This window comes from Juglans regia, chromosome 15, assembly GCF_001411555.2.
Source record: "Juglans regia cultivar Chandler chromosome 15, Walnut 2.0, whole genome shotgun sequence".
NCBI classification, from domain to species: Eukaryota; Viridiplantae; Streptophyta; class Magnoliopsida; order Fagales; family Juglandaceae; genus Juglans; species Juglans regia.
In genome coordinates this window covers 14,499,356-14,522,935 of record NC_049915.1, presented here as the reverse complement: position 1 = coordinate 14,522,935, position 23,580 = coordinate 14,499,356, and the positions used below count along the sequence as shown (strand labels likewise).

The 23,580-nt window shown below is 38.5% G+C and overlaps 3 protein-coding genes across 7 annotated transcripts; 2 read left to right on the top strand and 1 right to left on the bottom strand.

The window, feature by feature from the left end:
- On the top strand, positions 1-8,966 carry LOC108994582 (gastric triacylglycerol lipase-like). 4 transcript variants are annotated; one of them, XM_018969842.2, is made up of 10 exons: positions 2-316; positions 1,662-1,835; positions 4,126-4,287; positions 4,399-4,525; positions 4,654-4,937; positions 5,032-5,100; positions 5,176-5,232; positions 7,323-7,375; positions 7,465-7,540; positions 7,734-8,966. In XM_018969842.2, exons 1-10 carry the CDS (start codon positions 273-275, stop codon positions 8,659-8,661), a joined length of 1,974 nt encoding a protein of 657 aa, XP_018825387.1. In that variant the 5' UTR covers positions 2-272; the 3' UTR covers positions 8,662-8,966. The 4 variants fall into 4 exon arrangements, with proteins under 4 accessions (XP_018825386.1, XP_018825387.1, XP_018825388.1 ...); XM_035685854.1 differs by having other exon boundaries at positions 4-316; positions 1,657-1,835; XM_018969841.2 differs by having other exon boundaries at positions 1-316; positions 4,126-4,525.
- A 1,194-nt stretch (positions 8,967-10,160) lies between these two features.
- LOC108994590 lies at positions 10,161-20,678 on the top strand. 2 transcript variants are annotated; one of them, XM_035686066.1, is made up of 5 exons: positions 10,161-10,397; positions 10,547-10,981; positions 14,273-14,318; positions 14,489-14,658; positions 20,152-20,678. In XM_035686066.1, exons 1-2 carry the CDS (start codon positions 10,287-10,289, stop codon positions 10,628-10,630), a joined length of 195 nt encoding a protein of 64 aa, XP_035541959.1. In that variant the 5' UTR covers positions 10,161-10,286; the 3' UTR covers positions 10,631-10,981; positions 14,273-14,318; positions 14,489-14,658; positions 20,152-20,678. The 2 variants fall into 2 exon arrangements, with proteins under 2 accessions (XP_035541959.1, XP_018825405.1); XM_018969860.2 differs by lacking the exon at positions 14,489-14,658.
- A 551-nt stretch (positions 20,679-21,229) lies between these two features.
- LOC108994593 (transcription factor MYBS1-like) lies at positions 21,230-22,825 on the bottom strand. Its single transcript, XM_018969866.2, has 2 exons — positions 22,186-22,825; positions 21,230-21,916 (listed from the first exon to the last, which is right to left on the bottom strand). Exons 1-2 carry the CDS (start codon positions 22,596-22,598, stop codon positions 21,454-21,456), a joined length of 876 nt encoding a protein of 291 aa, XP_018825411.2. The 5' UTR covers positions 22,599-22,825; the 3' UTR covers positions 21,230-21,453.
- Between the last annotated feature and the right edge of the window lie 755 nt (positions 22,826-23,580).

Genomic DNA, 23,580 nt, shown 5'->3' with positions numbered 1-23,580 from the left:
GAGTTGGCCAAGCGACACATATACAGTGCCGCCTTAATCAGATTCCACCACGTTTACTCCCTTTTGAACAACCGAGTTTTGCGTGCTCCGTAAGGCAGCAATCGTCGCTGCAAAACATATCTTTCGGTGGGGACCCTCTCCACACGCATTCGCTTCCCTGCCATCTCTCTCCATCTCGGCGCTTCCGATCTTCGGCTCCCAGAAATTTTGTTTGTTTTTTTTTCACCTTTCTGTCGCGGGCTTTATAGGAACAAACAAACACACCGAATTAGATGTTGCAGCGGTTCGTTGACAATGTCCTCGCCGTCACCAAAGAGTCAGCGCCCTTTTTTTCTTCTTCTTTCTGTTTCCCAGAATATTATTGTCATTTGAGTATGCATATGAGTACTTTTATTGCAATTTGAACTATGGGATTATGTAAAAAGGGGGTCTTTCTAATCAGCTTTATGTTTTGTGTAAGTTTTAATCTTGATTTCATCCGTGAAACTAGAAATGTTAGTCTGGGAAATTTTAATCATCGGATTATTTATAAAATGAGTTTTTTTTTGCAGCTTTATGTGTTGCGTATGGATTGATCTTGAATTGATTCGTGAAACTAGATATGCTAGGCGGGGACATTTATAATTATGAAGGTTTTTTTACATATAAAACTAAGGGTTAATTTGTTGTATATATGGAAGTATGGAACGATTTGATGATTGGACGAACTGGGTTAGTTAATTTAACCAATCTGGGTTAATTTTTAACTCCTTTTTGTTACTAGGAAGTACGAAATTCAGCACTATTCGAATCCATGAGAGACTTTCTCAGTACAACCTCGAGTCGTTACGATAGGCTTGTTTGCTTTTTGTGCCTTTCATTGCTAGCGATGAAAATTGCATTTTAAATGTGCCTGTTTTTTGTGTGGAAGCGTCTGTTGACTTGCTTGGTTCTGTGAAGTTGAACTCTGGCACCAATCTTAGGTAGTTTAATGGGTTTGAAGTCACTTAGGCTTACTGTATCGCCATATATTTCTGAGATTGAGGGAGGTGTTACACATATTGTTGTTAGCCATTTTTAGAATGATGTATAAAAATGATTCTTTGGTCATGAAAACATATAAAAGAATAGTCTGTGATGTTGTGCGTTTCAGACATCCACTCAGGAGTAAGCTTGGTCAAACTTTTAGGAATTTGGAAACAAACAAATAAATGGTTTGGCCAATTTCATGTGTTTGTAGCAAGCTGGAAATGCCCGTTCATTCTTTGTTCATCCTTGTTTGATTATATAAATTTTCTATGCCCCTTATTTAATCACCCTGTAGTCATGCATTCTGTACATTTTGGTTTATTTTTTAAACGTAAATCAATTTGTAGCTTTTCCCATGAAGTAGCTTTCAGCCCATGCTCTCTGCCAAAGCATCTATAATTTCCAAATGCTCTCTTTGGTATTGCTGATAACAGTGGTTGTTTTTTGGTTGATTCATTTTAGCTGTTATGGATCATTTGGGTGCCACTATGGCTTATAATTTCCCATGCTGTGTTAGGACTTTTTTTTTTATCCATCTTTAGGTGCCTGCCAGTGACTTGGGATATTTCCCTTGAGAGCATCTTTTTTAGAGATATTTTTGGTCATGACATGAGCAATTTCCCTTGCATTTGGTTTTTATCTTTTTAGTGCAGGTCTGTGAAGACATTCACTTATGAATCTCTGAACAATATCGTGAGGCTGATAAATGGAGTGTCAGCACTTTTGTTGACTATTTTACCAGGAAAGGCTACTATCCTTGAAGGTATCCATGGCTGGGAGCTCAGACCAACCTTTCGTGGTCCTCGATTTCCTCGTTGGATGGAAAAGTAAGTATTAATTATTTTGGTGGCAACTTTTTTTTTATGAAGACATTCTGCATCCAAAACTTGTATGGGAAGTAGATTGTTCATTGTTGACCGTAAAGTAGAGGCTTACCCAAAAATACAGAATGGAGAAAATTATTTTGGAAATGTAGTTTAAACAGAAATTTGAGAAACTGAACTTGTTGAAAATGAGGTGCATAGTTCTGTGTGTGGGCGCGTGTGCGTGTGCATAAGAAATTTTATTGAAATAATATACGGGACATATACAGAAGCAACACCTATGCATGATGGTCTAGTGATACAAGAAAGTCATGAAAGTTCAAACCATTAAAATCTGTTACAATTGACCAATGGGGCAAAGTGCTAAGAAAGAACATTTTAAGCTCATCCATTGATCGCTAATGGTCTTTGAAAATTCTTTTAATTCCTCTCCCTCCAAAGACACCACCATAGGCATATCGGGACCATCTTCTAGATTGTTGTGATATGTTTGACCACCATGAAGGCCTCTCCAATTTGCTAGGAAGTCAATCACCGTTCTTGGCATCAACCAAGCTAACCCCACTTTAGCGAAAAATTCATTCTATTGGGTCATGGCAATCTCACAATTAAGTAGTAAATTATCAACATACTCCCCGTTCGTTTTATACATACAACACTAATCTGTTACGATGATACGGAGTTTCCTTAGTCGTTCTAAGGTGAGAATATTCTCTAAGGAAGCTGTCCATATGAAGAAATCCACTTTAAGGGGAGCCTGGTCTTCCAAGTTTTTTCCATGGGAATGGATTCACGCTCTGCATCATGAGAGACTTATAGAATGAACAGAACTTCCCTTTCTTAGAAGGACTCCAGAAAATCTTATTTGCATATCTCCCCCCTCACAAAGTATACGAGATTGTAGAACTTTGTGAATGCATCAATTTCCCAATCGTGTAGCTCTAGTGAAGGTGGCATTCCTCAACGGAGTGCAAGTAGATATTTTCACAAGATTTGCAATTGAGGCTTCTTGAATCCATGCAATTCCGTGGATCTCTGGATAGACTTCCTCGAGGGACATATCACCAAACCACACATCATGCCAAAATTTGATTTTGGACCTGTCACCCACCTCAAAGCGGGTATATTTGGAGAAACTATCCCATCCTCTTCTTATATGCTTCCAAAGCCCCACCTCTTGTGGCTCGCTCAACCTCGTTTGAACACCATCCACCCCGAGCCCCACCATATTTTGATTATATAATGGCCCTCCACAAAGCACTTCTTATTGGTATCCCCATAACCACTTTCCCAATAGGTAAGCCATTTGTAGGCAGGTTTGTTATCAACCCTGCATCACAAGGTAGCTAATACACCCATTTTCTAGAACTTGGGTTTGATGTATATATGAAAATGGAGATGTTAGGCGTTATTGTGCAGTTGGATGCTTATCTCCTTTATTAATCTTCACAAAACAAGCTCATGCATGCTAGGGGTCACTGCTTTGAGTTTAAGATTTTAAACAGGTCTTGTAATAGCTTACATTCCTTTGATAGAAGATTGAATCTAATTATGGTGTAAATATATATTTCTTGGTTTTTTCTCGGCCTGCATTCGAAAAAGAATATTTAATCACTGTACATATCAACAAAAAAAGATATAATCACTTTCTCTACCTTGCAAACAAGATGCAGTTAAAGAAAGCGAGATGTGTTATTCTGATAAACAATTAAGGCTATGTTTGGCTGCTGAGACCATCTCAGACTACACTACTATTCACAAACAGTTCACTACTATTCACAAACAGTAGACTACTATTCATAAACTATTTCACTACTATTCACAGGTGATCTGAGATACTCTTACCATCTAAACGTATCGTAAGTAAATTATTGCACTTTCAGTACCTTCTACAATGCTCTTGTTTTATCTAATAAATCATCATATAAAAGAATTCTGTGGTGAGGGTGCACAGTCTGAGATTTCCTATCCCCTTTCGATACCATTTTGAAATGGGTTTTACATGTTGTGAAATGATGATTCATGTTTTATCATAAACCTGGTTGTAGACTCTTTCTTCTTCTTTTTTTTTTTTTCTTTCTTTCTTTCTGGATATGAACTGATTGTAATCATGTTGATTGGGATGTATATTTTGTCACTTGTCACTTGTGATTACAAACTTGTCTAGTCTAAACAGCTTTTATTTTTTTCACCCAAGAATAGCAGCTAAAGAACTTATGTGGTGACCTTTTTCGGCATATCCTGCATCTTTGCTTTAATTTTTAACATTTCTGCTTTTTTCTTGATGCTACAGTGGAGTGTCCTCTTTCAACCAGCTCATTCATGAGCTTTCTGTGGATTCTGATACATCAAGTGTAGATTACTCATCTGCTGAAGAAGATAGTGACCTAAACATATATCCTGCATCACCATCATCTCAGAGTTCACGAGCCTCTGGGGCTACTACTTTTACTAAGTATGATAGGCATTATAGAGGATGGATCAGATGCATATTCTTTTGGATTCTGTTGCCTGCCAAATTGCTCCTGGGAATCCCGGTTTATTTTTGTCATTTTCTTTATAATAGGGGATCAAAAGTCCCTGCCATCTCTGAAAGCCACCAGTCTCCAAATTTACGTTCGATTAAAAAAGTGCTAACCCTCAGGGACCACATTGTTCACCGTGCCACTGACAGGAGACGTGGAGTCATAGAGGTATGTGCAAAGTCTGCTATCAGTCATCACTCTTGGAAATTGTGGTTTGTTGTTTGGCTTTATCCTCTTATGGAAAGATTGAGATCTATGATTTCTTTTTGGCTTATTTTATCTTGGATGTTAACCAGGATCTTCATCTAGCAATCGAGATCTTCATAGAAGCCATTTTCGATGTTGTTCATAAGGCAGCTCATTTTATTCTTTCCCCATTAGAGGCTTTCAGAAACCTATCAAGATGGATCTCATCTCACAATGGGGGTACTAGAGAGAATGATGGAAGTGTTTTGGAAGCCTCTTTCACTACAGCTACACTTGGGGAAAATGATCCAGCTCCCACTGAACGAAATGCTACTTTTCATCAGTCTCTAAATACAGATGCTCGGACATGTCAAGATGTCATAACGGAGCTTGGGTAAGAGCTGTCCGTGCTAACTTTTTTCAAGATATGTTTCTTTCTCGAGTTACTCATATTTTCTACAAATTTCATACTTTTCTCATTGTGTTAGGTACCCATATGAAGCTATCCATGTGATCACTGCAGATGGATATGTTCTTCTTTTGGAAAGAATACCTCGGTATAAACTTTTTCTTGTCAAATTGTAAGTTTATGTAATTATATTGTGCCTTACGCCTGCAGTGTGATCTTGCAGACGTGATGCAAGAAAAGCAGTTTATCTTCAGCATGGAATTATGGACTCATCTATGGGGTGAGTTAGTTCTTTCTTAGATACAAAAATTTTGTCTACTCCTTGTTCACCAGCTCTTGATCTCCTGCCAAACTCAAAGGTGCAATTATACATTTTGAATTATTTAATCTGCTGCCGCGCCCCCCCCTCCCCTTCTCTCTTTCTTTTTTCTGAGCAAGCAAAACTATTGAGGTTCTTACATGGGTTGAACTTCTAAAACTAATTATGAGATCATTCTTTCAAGTCTGCATGTTTGTATGCAAATTGAAAATGTTGGTTCTATCTGCAACCATTTTCCTTTGGCCTTTTTTATTGTTGTGAGCCCGGCATCTAGATGACATAATTGGTTTACCTTTTATTACCACTAATTTGTTGTAGTTTGTTATCATGAATGCTTTCTTGTTTTGCTTTAAGAATTGCATACAAGCTACACTTGGAATATGCAGTTCTCAAATCTTGACACAGGCTTTCTCGCACCTGAAAGAATTGCTGGCTTTCAGATTTTTTCCCAGTTCTCTCTAGCTTGATATGTATTCAATGATTGTAGAGATCATGAAGTGTTTTTTCATTCCATATGTACCTGCCTTATCACTCATGCTTTGGTGTTGCTCTAGTATATGTCCCGTTTACTTTGGGCTATGCCTAGTCCTCATCAATAAAATTCTTATTTACTAATAAAAAAAAATAGGTACCTGCCTTATCATCAGGGATTCAGGTGTCCTCATTAATCTTTTCCTGTGAATAATTGTTGCCAGACAATGGAAGTGCTCTTGACTGTCAACTTTCCCATTTTCCCCTTCTCACTCTTAGTTTTGCTAGGGTTCTGTTTGTTTAGAGGATAATTTTATTAAAGAAGTACTCCTGATATTTTGAAGTCCTCCACATACCGGTTATGCTGATATATGACACGTTTCCTATCACATAGAAATGAAGAAAAAGGGTGGGAAGTCTACGGGTCGTTCTACCCTCTGCCAGACCTGATCCAAGGGTCTATTAGGGTGAGTAAAGGGGTGCCCTTGTCCCACCCCCAGACCTTGGCACCCCCCCGGTGGGTAGGTGCCCCTGTCCGGATGCCGGGGGGCGGATTGGCCCCCACGGCCATCCGCCCCACCCCACCCACCACCCACTCACAGCGGAAAAGTCTGAATCACTGATCCAAAACCAAAACTGGAAAAACAACTGGAAAAAAAAAAATCCAAAAAAAAAAAAACTGATGCAACCCTAAAACTCATAGATCCATCATCCAACAATAACAAACACAGATTGAAAAAATAAAGTTGAAAAAAAGAGATCACAAATTTCTACTCTAGCAAGACCACGGCTTGGTGATGGAAGCCTCACTCAGCCTCACCCTCCGCGCCATGCAAGCACCCCAAAGCCACCCTCCTCGCCTCGGCATGCCTAGCCCTCGTAGTGGCATTGCGGATAGCCCTTCTTGCATCTCCATCACTTGGCCGTGAGTCTGAGCAAAGAACCACGGCCACACAGTGGACTGTGGGCCGTGGGTGTTTGAGACACCATGTCTCACAGTCACAAGCTTCACCTTTGACTGCTCAGGTGCAGGCGGGGGCCCACACCTCGGCATCTGACGGCCAGGGGCACCCGGCCGGTGGGGCGGGGGGATGGATGGCATGGCCCCCTCCGCCCACCCCTAACTTACAGAGCTATATTTAGTTGGTTAATGGCTTGGGCATTTCAGTGCACTGTCATTAATGTTTGTTGAATGTTGTACACCGGCACTCTGCATGATGTATCGTCCGTTCTTTCTTTCTTTAACTTCCTACACTGCTTCATTTTTACTCAGAACATTGAAAATTCTAAAACATAAGATTTCTATTGGTTGTATATAGTCTTCTTGATCCACTTTCCTTTAAATAAATGTCAAACCTTTATAAGGAGGTGGACTTTGTGCTTAGCAGTATTTATGAAAATTTTCATAATATATATGGAGTTGGCATGTTTATGATAATGCAAGTTAAGTTGTACAAGTTTGATCTATTAGGTGACAGACAACTTCCTTTTGTTTTCTTCTATTTCCAAAATTATTAAATTATTAGTAATCAATTCTATTGCTTATCTATGCTTTCTAATAAATTTATTTTGTTTTCCAGCTGGGTGTCCAATGGGGTTGTTGGTTCTCCTGCTTTTGCAGCCTTTGATCAAGGTTTGTTATATTTGCTTTAGAAGTATGCATGATTTTCAGAATTTCTCAATATATTGAACTACAAATATGTTATTGCTTGCTTGCTTCAGGATATGATGTTTTCCTTGGGAATCTTCGAGGCCTGGTTTCTAGGGAACATGTTGACAAGAACATTTCCTCACGACAGTGAGTTTACATGAGTTCATTGTTTTCTTTTTTCCTTTGTCTGTTTTGAATGGAGTTATACCTATGATTCATTTGCATCCAAGAAAGCTTGTGGATGGGAACAATAGGACAATGCTATTTCTTCCATACACTTCTGTGATGTCGTGTCATTATAATACATCAATGCTGTACCTAAATGTGAGCATCGATGCAGGTACTGGCGATATTCCATCAATGAGCATGGGACTGAGGATATTCCTGCAATGATAGAGAAAATTCACCAAGTGAAAACTTCAGAATTGAAGCTTAGCCAACCTGAGCTTGAGCTGGAAACTGATGATCAGCTTTACAACCTTTGTGCAGTTTGCCATAGCTTGGGAGGAGCTGCTATGTTGATGTATGTTATAACACGCCGGGTGGAAGAAAAGCCTCACAGATTATCTAGATTGGTTTTATTATCTCCTGCTGGCTTTCATGATGATTCTAATTTCGTTTTCACCATCGTGGAACATCTTTTCCTTGTGTTGGCCCCTATTTTGTCACCATTTGTGACTAGCTTTTATATACCAACCAGATTCTTCCGTATGCTACTCAACAAGTTGGCTAGGGATTTCCATAACTATCCTGCAGTTGGAGGGCTAGTTCAAACCCTAATGAGTTACGTTGTCGGTGGAGACAGCTCAAATTGGGTTGGTGTGTTAGGTTTACCGCACTACAATATGAATGACATGCCAGGAGTTTCATTTCATGTGGCTCTTCACCTTGCACAGATGAAGCACTCTGGGAAGTTCAAGATGTTTGATTATGGGAGTGCATCTGCCAACATGGAGGTGTATGGATCTTCCCAGCCATTGGACTTGGGTGAATACTATTGGCTCATTGATATTCCAGTTAATCTGGTTGCCGGACGGAAGGACAAGGTAATCCGGCCATCGATGGTGAGAAAGCACTACAAGTTAATGAAGGAATCGGGTGTGAATGTATCATACAACGAGTTTGAGTATGCCCACTTGGACTTCACATTCTCCCACCATGAAGAACTCCTGGCATATGTCATGTCGCGCTTACGGCTCGTGGAGAATACTCAAAAACTGTCATCATCTAGTCCAAGGGCTGAGAGGTTGAAGAAAAAAGGACAGTAAACAGTTAGTGCATGGACTACACTACACTATATCCCACGATTTCATCCTTATTTATTCAGGTTTCTGCATGTTGTTTATCTGTAAGAGGCGCTTTACAGTTGTAGATGATTGAGTAGATTCATATCGATCACCTTAGTAATATCAGTATGTATGTGTTTTAGCATCTTTCCCATTAGTTTTATCAAGGGAAATGATCTGCTTGGGCTAGGTCTGTACTCAAAAGGTTGTATTACTTTGTAATAGGATGACTGAATTAATGGCATGTGCCATATGTGATTATCTCATACTGCAGAATGGTTTTTGTATAATGTTTTGCATATGTACAAATTTACACAGAAGATGTGTACACGAACGAGATATCCAGCAAAAATAAGGAGGAAAAGGATTGAATAGAGGAACTCCCGAACATTTGGCGATCTCAAATGTGTTGATATCAATGGTGACTCATTATTTCGATAAATCATTTCTGCGGACAAAAGAAGATTATGTAAACACTTATTCGAAATCTCACTTATCTGATTCCATTGTCTTTCACAATTTTTTCTGAAGAATTTGCCATGATATATCTGATCCATGTATGATATCATGAAAAATGGATACAAATTTTTTGCTGCTATTTAGTATCGGCAATAAGTCTGAAAAAGTATCTAAAAATATCCAATTTAGATATTTGTATCCTGTCGAAGTAAGAAATCATGACATATATGTTTGGAATAGATTCCATTTTGAGAGTTGAAAAAGCATTAGCTCGTTGAAAAGTTCTATACATCTGTCATTTCTCAAGGCATTTCTTTAGATAAAGACTTCGTTTTTTTCTCTTTTCGGATGTAAATATTTCTCAGAACATAAAGTGTGAATCAAATCCATGTTTGAATTGAAATTGAGATACTGCTGCAAGTTCTTCCCCTCTGAATCAGATATATTCATATTTGAAAGAGGTTTACAATAAATTCTTTCAAAATTGACTATGCATTAGTCACTACTCACTTATACACTCCACATCTATAGGCTTTTTTTTTTTTTTTCATAGTGTGAGAATGTTTTTTCAGTGGGGTAGTAGATAATGGCTGATGAGAATAATTTTTCTTTACACTTTCCTCTCTACACTTTTTTCTGGTAGACAATATTTTACAATTTTTATGCAAGTCTTTAATAAAATTTAATTATTTTTTAAATTTAATTGAAACCTGTTTGACTTTGATGGCTTTGAATCTAAAAAATAATATATTTTTTAAGAAATTTATAAATTTATATAAAAAATTATAAACTAGTTGTGTATGTATTATTTTTCTTTCAAATTCTATTTATCACATTATTTTGTACCTTAAAATGGTGTATATATCATATTATTAAATATGAAATTCTAATCATTGTTTTAAAATTTGATAAAATGTTAAATCTGAAGAATATTAATTTGTTAAATACTTGAATATAAAAAAATAAATTTATAGAAATAAAAAAGAAAAAAAAGAAAAAAAATGGTGTGGGGGCGGTTCGAAGTTCAAACTTCAAACAATCAGTGGGCAGGCTTCTGAGTCTCAGACTGACGCCGCTTAGAGCACCCAAGCCGTATCTTTCCCAAAGAAAATCGAGGAAAGGAAGCGAGAGAAAGTGCGGGAAAAACGATGGTGGCGGCTGCTTCTCGGAAATGGGGCTACGTTCGGATCATCACCGGCACTATTCTTGGTGGTGTTCTCGGCTTCTACGTCATGCACCGCGTCGAAGTTAGCTACAAGGTCAGCTTGCTTTCCTTCCCCCGCTCCCAACTTTACTCTCTGAACCGTCCGTTTCGTTGCAGAGAAAAAATAGAAAAGAAAATTTGATTTCTTAATTTACCATTTTTATGAAAGGCGTTTGTAATTATTTTCATTAATTGTTAACGCAGGAGAAAATGAATGAGAGACTGAAAAAGTATGAAGCCGAATTGAAGAAGAGAGAGAAGATGAATGAGCTCGAGGAATCCCCGTAAATTTGGAGGCTTAACGAAATTTTTGTTGTTAATTTTGTTTTCCTGGTAGTGTAAGGTTGCTGAGAATTTGCGGGAAAAGCGAAATAAATGAAATTTTGACTTATATGTTTATGTTGTTAACTTGTTTGCTCACCAAAACTAGTGAACTAGCTTAGTATTATATTGGGTTCCATTTTAAGTGGAGGTTTTCCTTTTGGGGCTTTTCTTCTAGAGGACCAAAAGGAGCAGCTTTGTGTGTGTTGTTTTGTCTCTTGAATTTTTATTTCTTTTGTAAGGAGGGGCACAAGAGGGCTTGCTATATCAAAATATGTTGCTGCATTGATGCAATTCCAACAGAGCGTAAACCAAAAGGTGAACGATTCTCTTTTTGCTTAGTTTCTTCTGGATTAAGGGCTGAATTCAAACGTAGTGGTTTTAGATGGCCTAATTTAGCTTTTTGAATACTTCAGTGTGTTTCTAGAATATGCTTTACTGTTATTGTATCAGAAAATAATCAAATAGAAGCGGGGTTAGTTCCTCACAGTCTCACTTGTCCAAAAACGAAGGAAAATAGGAAAAAGAAGGTTGTATTGTAAACATAAAGCTTTCTGTCAGCCTGCTGCCTAACCAGCCTATTCGTTATATGTAGTGTGTTTCTAGAATGACAAGAAAATTAAGTTGGTGGTTGATCACTGGGTTTAAATTTGTGTACCTGTAGTTTGAATTTATGTACGCATTTGCTTTTTATATACCTTCATGGTTATTAGCCCTTTCATTAGAATGGCAGTACTAAGGAGTATGCCCTTAGAATACTGGCGGTGCTTTTTCCGGGTGTGCTAGGGCACCGATTTCTTCTTTGAATAGAAATGTTTGTTGGTCTTTGCATACATCGCATATACTTGGCTTGTGCCTAATTTGCACAATTTTGGTATTTTTCCTATCAGGGTTTCCATTTGTCCAAAATGATCTAGATTCCATTTACATACTAGTCCTCTAATTCGAAGTGAATACCTCAAAAACTTCATTTGTATAAGTTTTTCATGAGAAAGCAATGCTTTAGAAGAAGTGTATGAAGAGGGGGAGATTATCAGGAGATATTATATCCTAGTGATAGTTTGCATGCTTTTGGTCGAAAAGTTTTTAGGATCTTTGGTTTGATGGAGATTTTTGCTGTATACTTTCTTAATATGCTTCTCTTTGAGATTTTGTCCCTGGGGAGTTTGATACAATTGTTGAAACATTAAATTCTTGTAGATTAGAAGATTATCTCTTGAGAACGGAAGTTGAGTTGTGCTGTATATTCTCTTGGCAATTCAAGAGGATGTAAATTCTTCTGGTTTAGTAGCTTATCTCTTGAGAAGAGGAAGTCGAGTTGTGCTGTGTATTTTCTTGGCAATTCAAGTGCATGAGCAAATAGAGGGTCCCTCAGAAGTGAAAAAAGATGAATTTATTTTAGGAATTTCAATTATTTGAGAGGGTTGGATTGTGCCCTTTTCATGATCAACTTGTCCTATTGTCCAGAATCATCAAGATGGAATTTCATTTCAGGGTTTTTGAAGGAGAGTTCATCCTTATCTGCTTGAAGTTGTACACATTTTAGGATGAACTGTCTTTTGTGATCATCATTTTTATACAATACTGCTGAACACTTTATTTCTTATCAATCTTCTTGCCAACATTGTGCAGAAATTAAAAAAAAAAATTCGTACAAATTGAATTTATTTGCTAGTTGTGCCAACATTTGAATTTATTTACTTCTGGATACAGTGTTTGTGTGGTGTTTCTTTCTCTTTGTCCCTTGCCTGTTGTGGGCATGTTTTACGACCAAACTTATGCCTATTTGCGGCATGGCTGTCTTAATTGACAATATTTATGATGAAGTAAGAATTTTCATGCAGGGAAAGAGCCACTATGGATTACTTAGCATGCTATTTGTTTAACTTGACTGCTTCATTGATTCAGTAACGAAACTAGTTGAACTATCGAGCCACAGTTGCCTTTACATACATTTTAGTTGTATTCACGTAAATTTATGTGCTTTACTTCTGAAATGATCCTTCTTCTGAATAGTAACAGTAGTTATGTTAATACCAATGGTCCAATCATGCTTGTCTCCAGTTTCATCTATATTATCCCTCTTTTCAGTTTTTTGTTGGTCAGTTTTTACTCGAGCAAAGTTCATGACTTGTGAGGTTTGATCGAGTTCAATGAAAATTTTGAAGATCTAAATGGTGACATTTAAATTTTTTTTAAAGGTTCTATTCATTATATAATGGGTTAAGACATGCTAACTTGGTCAAATAAAGAATGTTTCATTTAATAAATTTAATTGTTCATATGCATTACAGAGGTTTACAACTAGTGTATTTATAATTACCGAAGAATCTATTACCGTATTCCTCAACCTATCCTTTACATTCCATTATCTTTTTTCAATATATTTTTTGCAGTAGTTTGCTGCCAAAATTGTTGAATGCTTTAGCCCTTCGGCAATTGTGTATCCCTTGTTCTTGGAGATGAGGTTTCATTAAATGGTTTTATAGAACAGGCATTAGAAGCTTTCGTTCTTAGAACCGAGAAGTTTGGTTATGCTTGTCTGTCATTTTTCCATGTAATGTGAAGCTTCGAGGAGAATTTCTCTCTGACATAACGTTTATGCTGCTAACTACGGTGCAATCTACTGGTCAAAGAGTAGGCTTGGGATGAGTACTAGACGTAGACATCTTGGGCTCAATTTTGTTTTAGGGATTCTTCTAGATTAGTTGATACACGGTTATGAGGGGTGGGATCTTGCACCCATGATTTACTTCCTAGAAGCAAATTCAAAGGATTCTGCTTTCTTGTGATCTTACATCGCAAATTAACTTTGTCTATAGAAATATTATATACAGAAGCCACTGTTTATTGAAGCCAATTTTGCACACATTAGGTGTCAAAATATATACCACATGTTTGAGAGGGAAAACGAGAGAGAGAGAGAGCAGAGAGGAGAGAGAGAGCAGAGATGAGAGAGAGAACGAGAGAGAGAGCGAGAGCAGAGATGAGAGAGAGAGAGTGACGATGAGAGAGACCGAGATGAGAGAGAGAGCTCGAGATGAGAGAGAGAGTCGAGAGAGAGAGCCCGAGATGAGAGAGAGAGAGAGTGACAATGAGAGAGAGAGCTCGAGATGAGAGAGAGAGCGTCGAGATGAGAGAGAGAAACGATGAGAGAGAGTCGTTCTGATGAGAGAGAGTCGAGGAGAGAGAGAGCCCGAGATGAGCGAGAGAGCCGTTCTGATGAGAGAGAGTCAAGGAGAGAGAGAGGATGAGAGAGAGAGAGCATCGAGATGAGAGAGAGAAACGATGAGAGAGACGATGGGAGGGATGAGAGAGACGAGAGAATCCGTCTGGTGAAAAAAAAAAAAAAAAATACATGGACCATAAGCATCCACGTAGTGAGTGCATTGTGTGCACCCACTACAGTGGATGCTATGTAGCAGCTCTCTTGTCTATATAGGTTACTCCTGCAGGCTATTTACAGAGGACGCACATGTTGAATGCCCTTTATGTTAGAAAGATGCTTGTTATTCTTGAGGGCGGTGTTGTTGCTACTATTGTTCTTGGTTTTATAATTAGCATCCCTTTCATTTCATCTGAGTTAACTTTTAATGTATTTGTTTGCAGCTATAATCTTCGTTCAATATTGTCTTCTGCTACTGCAGTGATTAAGGTGAATACAATTTTTTCCCCAACATTTTGTATGTATCACCTATTTCTCTGGCCTAACTACATTTTACACCATCCAACTTTTGTTAGTTTTTATTTGTCAATCTTCTTATTACAGTAATGTAAGCTGTTACTTTGCAGATTGTTGCAAATGCTAACCTTGTATTACTACAGGAGACAAAATATCAACATCTGAGCGAATCAAACATAGGCACATGAGCTTCACATGTTTCAGACCAACCCTACTTGCAATTCCTGCCTATAAAGCACAATGGACATGTGCATTGTCAAACTTGAGAAAATCAGAGAATCAGAAGAGTGTTTTTCAGAAAAAGAGACCCCTCGTGAGTCACCCACTTTCCTTTTATATCAATTCCATCTCTACACGGAAGTATATCCTAGACACGGAGTCTAATTGATTCCTAATATTCAACATCTATACATGGTAAGATAATCTATACAGCTCATATTAATAGTCCTAAATTGTATAAATTCCTAAAAGTGTATACGGTAACATCCCTCCTCAAATTGATGTTGGTAAGTCAACCAGCAACAATTTGCCAACAAGAAATTGATACCGCTGTCGAGTCATAGTTTTAGTGAAGACATCAACCACTTGGAGATCAGAAGAGATGTGAGGAAGATATATCACCCGACGTTCCAAGGTGTCTTGGATAGAATGACAATCAACCTCAATGTGCTTGGTGCGTTCATGAAAAAACAGGATTGGTGGCAATCTGAATAGCACTAGTGTTATCAGCATGAAGGGGGGGGTTAGAAGTAGTCTGAGGAAACCCAAGTTCCTCAAGAAGACCGTGTAGCCATAAAATTTCAGAACAAGCAGTAGACATGGCACGATACTCAGCCTCAGTAGAGGATTGAGAAACACGATCTTGTTTCTTACATCTCCAAGAAATTAAGGCATCACCTAAAAACATACACCAACCCGTAGTAGATCGACGTGTATCCGGACACCCAGCCCAATCAGCATCACTATAGGCAACAAGTTGAAGAGAGGAGCCGGTAGGAAAGAACAACCCACGAGTAGGTGAACCTTGAAGATAACGGATGATGCATCATACTACAGCAATATGGAGATGCCGAGGAGAAGACATAAACTGACTGACCTGATGAACATAATAGGAGATATCATGTCGAGTAGTGGTCAAGTAGATAAGACTCTCAACCAAGCGCTGATAGAGAGTAGGATCCTCCAGAAGGTCCCATTCATCTTTCCTGTATTTGACATTTACCTCCATAGGAGTATCAACAGAAGAAGTGTCCTCCAAACTAGCCAAAGTAATAAGATCTTGAATATACTTGTGCTGGTTCATGAAAATAAAATTGGCCCGATGATGAACTTCCAATCCTAAGAAGTATGTGAGCTGACCAAGATCTTTCATATGGAAAGTTGCATGTAATAGCTGCTGAAGCTTAGTAATCAAACCACAGTTAGTGCCAATAATGATAATATCATCCACATAAACCAAGAGAAGGACTATACCCGATGCAGATGTGTGGAAGAAGAGAGAAGAATTATACTGACTTTGTGTAAAACTGAAGGAAAGAAGTGTACTGCGAAACTTCTCAAACCAAGCCCGGGGCGCCTGCTTGAGCCCATACAGAGAACACCTTAGCTTACAGACATCATGAGGAAAAGTAGTAATACCAGAGGGAAGCTACATGTAAATCTCTTTCTAGAGATCACCATGAAGAAATGCATTCTTCACATCCATCTGATGCAGTTGCCACGACTGTGAAGCAGTAATAGGTAAGATGGTTCGAACTGTGGTCATTTTGGCAACAGGAGCAAATGTCACCTCATAATCAACCCCATATTCCTGCTTGTTATCTAGAACTATGAGGCGAGCTTTGTACCGTTCTAAAGAGCCATCAGAACGAAGTTTTACAGAGAAATCCATTTACTCCCAATAGGTTTGATTGTAGGAGAACAAGGAACAATATCCCAAGTGTGATTCTCCTCAAGTGCTTGCAGTTCTGCTTGCATTGCATTTTGCTCCATGGCCTGTTTGTAGCAAGAGGGAATGAAAATAATGGATAAAGTAGCGACAAGAGAGACAGGAGAGAAGAATCCATACCAATTAGGGGGTCGAGAAGTACTAGTAGACCGACGAAGAGTGGTGGAAGCAGGAGCAGGAGCAGGAGCAGGAGCAGGAGCTAGATCAAGATCGTGAGGGGGCACAAAGGAAGTGGAACCAGACTCATGTTGACTACGTCTTCCATACACAAAACCAGGTTTGAGCCTTTCCACAATTGTCGGGGAATCATAAAAGCTAGGCAGAAGATAAAGATGCAGATGGTAGCTCAACATGAGATGGAAAGAAATATTAATTTTCAAAGAAAACCACATTCCTAGAAACCTGTATACGACGAGCATGAGAATCATAACAAACATAACCCTTTTGAGGTATAGCATAACCAAGAAATGCACTTAACAGATTGAGCAATAAGTTTATGTCGTTCATTAGCAGGGAGATGCACAAAACAAACACAACTCAATGCCCGAAGATCAGAACATGAAGGAAAATGATCAAACAACTTAAAGAAGGGAGAAACATTATTTAACGTAGGAAAATGTAAGCGATTGATCAAATGAACTGAAGTAGAAAGCGCCTCACACCAAAAACGAGGAGGAACAGATGATTCAAGTAAAAGAGTTCTTACCATATCAAGAAGGTGACGATTTTTCCTCTCAACAATACCATTTTGCTACGGTGTCAAAAGACAAGAACACTGAGAGATGATCCCTTTGCTTTGAAGAAAGTCCTGAAACTCATTCGACATGTATTCCCCACTAGAATCAGAGCGCAAGACCTTGATGCTGCCAGAGAATTGAGTCTCAAGAAGTGCAAGAAAGCGCTTAAAGACTGAAAAAACTTCGGCCTTAGCCCATAGGAAGTAAACCCAAATAAAGCGACTATAGTTGTCAATGAAAGTAGCAAAGTACCTATAATGAGCATTAGAAACAACAGGTGCAATTCTCCAAACATCACTATAAATAATATCGAAACATTGTGAGGCACGAGATGCATGATGAGGAAAAGATAGAACTTTACTTTTGTCAAGTTTGCATGATGTACAATCAAAAGAAAGATCAAGAGAAGAACATGTTTTATTTCCCAATAAACCAGAATTAAACAAAGTACGAAGTACATTAGAGTTTGGGTGGCCTAGACGTCTATGCCATATCTTATTTCCAGAACCAACAACATTACATGCAAAGGAAAGTAAAGGAAAATTAGGCATAATGGTGGAAGGAGAAACGTGAAGGGGAAAGAGTCGTCCCACTTTAGGCCCCTTCGCGATCATCTTCCCTGGCACTTAATCCTGCACAACACAACCAGAACGAGAGAAATGGACATTACAATTATTATCAACCAATTAACCAACAGAAATAAGATTTGTGGATAGGTCAGAGGACACAAAAACATCAGTTAAGAAAGATGAAAGATCACCAATAGCACTGATAGGCAGAGAACTGCCATCAACGGTGTGAATTTTCAGATTTCCATCATAATTTTTGACATCGGAAAGATGAACAATAGTATTGGTCATATGGTTAGAGGCTCCGGAGTCAAAATACCATGGTTTAGAAGAAACTTTATGATTACCTGAGAGCCCAAAAGAAGAAAAAGCATAAATGATCATTCATTTGTTGTACCAATTCAAGAGTGAGTGTGTTCGGATTTGCTAAGGCTGTAGGAGCAGGAACAGGAAAAGGAACAACCGGCGAGGCAGCAGGCAATGTAGCAGAACTAGAGGCACCAACGGAGACATGATAAGCAGTACCCTGCTTCCTTTCAGGTTGAATGTGACAAGCAAAAATGATATGACCCTGTTTCTTGCAGTAGTTACAGAACTTCTTAGGGCAATCCCGAGCAAAGTGACCAAAAGCTTTACAACTAAAGCACTGGACAACACGCATGTCTCTACCCTTATTCCTCCCCTGTGCTGCATAAGCCATAGAAATAGGTGCACTAACATTAGCCTGATGTTCCATGGTAGCCTGAGTTACTATACGTTGCTCCTCACGAAGAAGTTCACTCAAACAAGCATTCAGAGATGGTACAGGATGATGATTCATCAGATTAGAACGTGCAATTTCAAAATCGGAATGGAGCTTCATCAAGAATTGATCTCTCTTGCTTGTTTCATACACTGCTTGAACAACAGGGAGAGCTGTAGCGGGAACATTAGCATAAACAATATTTGAATAATCAGTCCAAAGATTTTGAAAACCAGAAAAATATTCTTCAATAGAGAGACTTCCTTGTGTGAAATTAGCCATCTCATACTCCAATTGAAAATGCCAAGCCGTGCTGTCTTGATTGTAAACCTTGTTTAGATAATTTCACATATCAGCGGTAGTTTTATAAGGCCTTAGATTGAGAACAAGGTGAAGCTCAACCGAGCTAAGGATCCAGTTCATAACCCGAGCATCCTTAATTTCCCATTTAGACAAAGCTTCTACATCTTTAGGTGTGGGAACACTCCCATCAATATTACCCCACAATTCTTTCCCTTTGACAAATAATTGAAACTGAAATTTCCAAGCAGAATAATTTTTGCCAGTAAAACGAATATGGAATGAGTCTAATTTATCTGATGACATGATGAAATCAAATAAATTAACCCACTAGAAGATTGCTGCGACAAGCACGAAAAAAATATATGGGCCGAGAAAAGAAACCAGACCAGAAAATCAAAACAGGTGTAAAACAAAATTACCACACCAAGAAAAACCAGACCAGAAAAATCCCAGCAGCCACAACAGAAAACCACACAGAGAGGACTGAAATTGAAGCCAAACCAGGAACAAAGGGCACCGAAACCAGAACAAAAACCAGAAACGTGTGCCAAAATCCAACGAGTCTGAAAACAGAAACCAGGAATGCGCACTGAAACCAGAACAGCACCCAACGAGTGCACCAAAACAAGAATCCGAGAGACATAACAGAAGGTGCCGAAATCAAGCACAGAACCAGAAAGCAGCACAGGCAGTGCTGAAAACCCCCAAGAAACACCACCGAAAGAAAAAAAATTTCCAAGAACTACGAACCTGCTCTTGATACCATGTCAAACTTGAGAAAATCAGAGAATCAGAAGAGTGTTTTTCAGAAAAAGAGACCCCTCGTGAGTCACCCACTTTCCTTCTATATCAATTCCATCTATACACGGAAGTATATCCTATACACGGAGTCTGACTGATTCCTAATATTCAGCATCTATACATGGTAAGATAATCTATACAGCTCATATTATTAGAGTCCTAAATTGTATAAATTCCTAAAAGTGTATACGGTAACATGCATGACTTGTAGGGGTTTCAGATTGGAAATGGCTACTAGCTTGGCCGGAAACATGTGAGGGCCATGTCTGTTTTAGTGGGAGCATGTGGTCTCGTGCATTTGAACATAATCATGGTGACAGAGACCACATAAAGGTTAACATTGCAACAATCTTCAAAGTTTGGGATGACATTGTGAAATTCGATGGTCGGGGACCAAATGGAGACTTAGAATAAAGTTATACAGTATGAAGCTTAATTGTACAAATTTGTTAGGAGTGGGAAGATCTTCACTTGAGCAGTACAAACATTTTACTTCCTTGATGCCCACCAATCTGCTTTTGGTTGAATCTGTTTAATATTTATCATCAAGTAAAACTTGTTCTGATATTAGTATGAGGTGTTTAGAAGTAATATAGTTGCAGCATTTGAGGTAGTTTTTTATATTACTGAAGGGTCAGTATCATTGTTATAATAATTCTTTTATTTAATATGATGTAATTTCTGACTTGGCATTCTTTTGAAAAAGGCATTGCTGGGTGAAAGTCCTCGATGCAATTTGGATACAATTTTACCTTCCAAAGCTGGTGTGCAATCCGTTCTGGAAGTGCTTAAAATTCAGATGAACTTTCTGGCCTGCTCTGGGTTCAAGTATTCAAGTTTGCTGTCACATTGGGGGATGTATTGTTGGAAAAACAGAAGTGAGGATCTCTGTGTCCCTTTCCCTTAATGCATTCCAAGTGTCATGGTCCAAACTTGATGGGAGGCAAACCTCTCCTTGCCCCGCGCCCCCCCCCCCCCCATCTTAGCGCCTTGTGGAGCCTGAGTAGTTGTTGGAGGGCAGAGAAACAGAACAAAAAGAGATGAGGGGCTGTGGAATCATTATGGTAGAAATGGGGACAGAAACATTTATTGTATCATCTACTAAAGGGGCATCTTCATGTAAAATCAAAGGGGTGCTGATTGATTTTGTAGATCAAATATACATGCACCCTTTTCTTGTAATCTCGTGCACCGTTGTATGCCAGCCAGTTTCAGGATGATGTCTTTACTGCATGCCCATGTTGTTTTAAGGGTATTGTACGTATACTTGTGGCATTAATCTCGGTACAGATTTCCCTCTTACTCTTCCCCGATTTGTTAATAATGCACTCTATGACGTGTATACTTTTCAAAATAGGAACAAATGTTGGTTGAGCCACGTCATTCTCTCTTATTTTAAATATCCGTACATCTCTCTCTCTCTCTCTCTGTGGAAAAAAGTTAAGTTGTTCAGAATAAAGGAAAGAAACATGCAAGCATCAAATTCAGTAAGACCGGTTATGCTTTTTGAGAGTAGCGGTCCACTGGACAAAATCCCTGTTGCCCATGAATTAAATGCAAGTGCAACTTAATTGCCTATAGTATTGTTCTTGTTGAAGGATGATAAAGAAATGAGGCTGCAGTTGTCTGTTTTGGACATAAAAATGTCTTTGCATTCCAATATTTGTTTTCCTTCATACATGAAGGTGCTATACTTGTGAATTATATACATTAAAGGTTGTTGCCTGTTGGCATGTATTGAGCTGTTGAAAATATATATAAATATATACATATAAAACACACACAAAAAAAAAAAGTGTATCCTTTCAGTTGAAAATGGACGTTATTCATTCAATGCAAGAACATGCTATCTTTTAAAGCAACCAATAAGTAGGAATGATCCAAATTAGATACAACAGAGCTGTGATTTGTGCATAACTGAGTTTCTGATGCAACGTGATTTTTCATTGCACAAACCACTTCCTCTGAATGCTAACTTGGAAAACTTTGGTTACGGAAGATAGGAATGTTATTGGTGCATTGGGGGAGGTGCCATAGGGTAAGCAACTGGGACAACATATGGGTGGGGATGGGGTCCGGGCGTAAGCATGACAGGAGTTCCAACTGCCGATGCCATATGCCCTGGTGGAGCAGCAACCGGATGCCCTACCGGCATTCCATACATGCCTAAACCAGGCATATGCGGTGGAGCTCTATGCTTTGCTGGCGGTCCTATAGCGGCTACACTTGACAGGTTCATGTGTATCTGTTGGCCTGTAATTGGTGCTTGATGAGAAGTGACATCTCCATTGTTCACACTTGTAATGTCATGGATACTAGATCTCCTTCTATCTCTATTCATGGAGTTCAAGCGAATGAAGTACTTTTGAGCATGACTAGCCACTTGTGTGGGAGTCCTGGAAATGACAAAGTTTCTTGAAATACTTCTCCAATCCCCCTTGCCAAACTTGTCTAATCCAAGTAAAAACAGCCTGTAGAATCAAAATTAAGTCAGTATCAAAGTTTTCCATTCATAAGCACCTTCTTTATCCAGATTTCACATATGATTTGCCAAATTATACATCTTTAATCACTTCCTCTAGTCAGATATATGTCTAGGATCTATTATGACAGATTTAAGCCTAATATAATTCATGCTAATACACCATGTTCCAAAATCACCAACTGGAGAGGCAGCTTAACACTGAAATACAAGTCAGTAGCAGAGCTCAACACGAATTCAAAGTCATTTGAACAATACCTATGCTCTTCTTCTGTCCATGGAATTCCTTTTCGCCGTTCTTGTTCCGACCTCGACCCTCCCTTCCCTCCATGCCCGGTTGAGTCATGTCCTAATCCTGAAAACCCACTTCCATAACCACAATTTGACCTCTTATCCGAAGCCGTAGCCCCAGAAGAGCCATGACAGTCTTTGTTAGAAGATGATGCTTCCTCTCCTAAGTAGTTGGGAAGTGGTATATGTCCTGCCTCTATTGCACGCACATCTTCCACTAACACTTGGTAGTGTTGCTTCAATTCTTCCATACTCTTACTGGGAACCATTGAAGCAATCGTCTCCCAATGCTCTTTGGAGTCCTCATCCACCCAATGCATTGCAATAGCATTTTCAAAAGCTTTCTCTTCTCCTTTGCTCCAAACTACTACACTTGTCATGGTTTAGCTCGGCAATTTTTCCAACTCAGAGACTGAAAAGCTGTTGAAAAGTTATATGGGTTCAATTCATTATTTGTAATATTTGGCAAGAAAAGGAAGCGAAGGTTCGTTGGATAAGAGGAAGTCGAACAGAAGGTGTGTGTAGGATGAGGAGTGAGGTGGGTATCAAACTATCAATTTAGGAGGACCACTTGGGAATTGAAGGGATGGGTTGTTTGTCAAGTTCATTCATATCGATGCTCACAAGACTTTAAAAGAAAAAATATTTAAACAAATAAAAATAAAAATCTCGTGACTGCCATCTCTTTCGCCTGCAGGTGAGAGAAATCTGCAATCATGGAGTATGTATATCAGAGAGAGGAGGCCCAGAGAATCTTCCAAACTACAATTGTCAAATGTGCTCTTAACCACGCTCTTCTATGCTATAATTTTGAGTCGCCCCCAATGCAAAAGCCTTTGAAAAAAATCCCATCCTAATTATCCTACCACATGCATTCTAATGGTCTTTATAATCAAAATCTTGCATCTGGTAAAAAGAGCATTATGTACTGTTTACGTCCCATATTTTGAGAACAAAAATAATATGTGTAGTCACTTTTACGTACTCTTTGCTCACACTACTAATGTCATTGGTTGCGTAACTTTTTTTTTTAATATAAAATAACTGTTTTGGCCAATCACATCAATTGACTGTGCAAAAAATACGAAAAAATGACTGTATGTAACAGAATTCTATAATTTTTGTTTTAAATTTTATAAAAGTTGTAATGATTAAATGAAAAAGTTAAAAGTTTGAAATTGAAAAATGTTTTATGTCTTAGTGATATTTGTGAATAAAATTATAAGAAATTTTAAAAATTTTAAAAACTGTCCAAACATGTCCTAGATGCCCATAAAAGTTTTTGGTTAAAATAGTGAAAACTGTCATGGTAGTAGATTCTATTTTTACTTTTGTCAATCACCACAACATGATTATTATCAT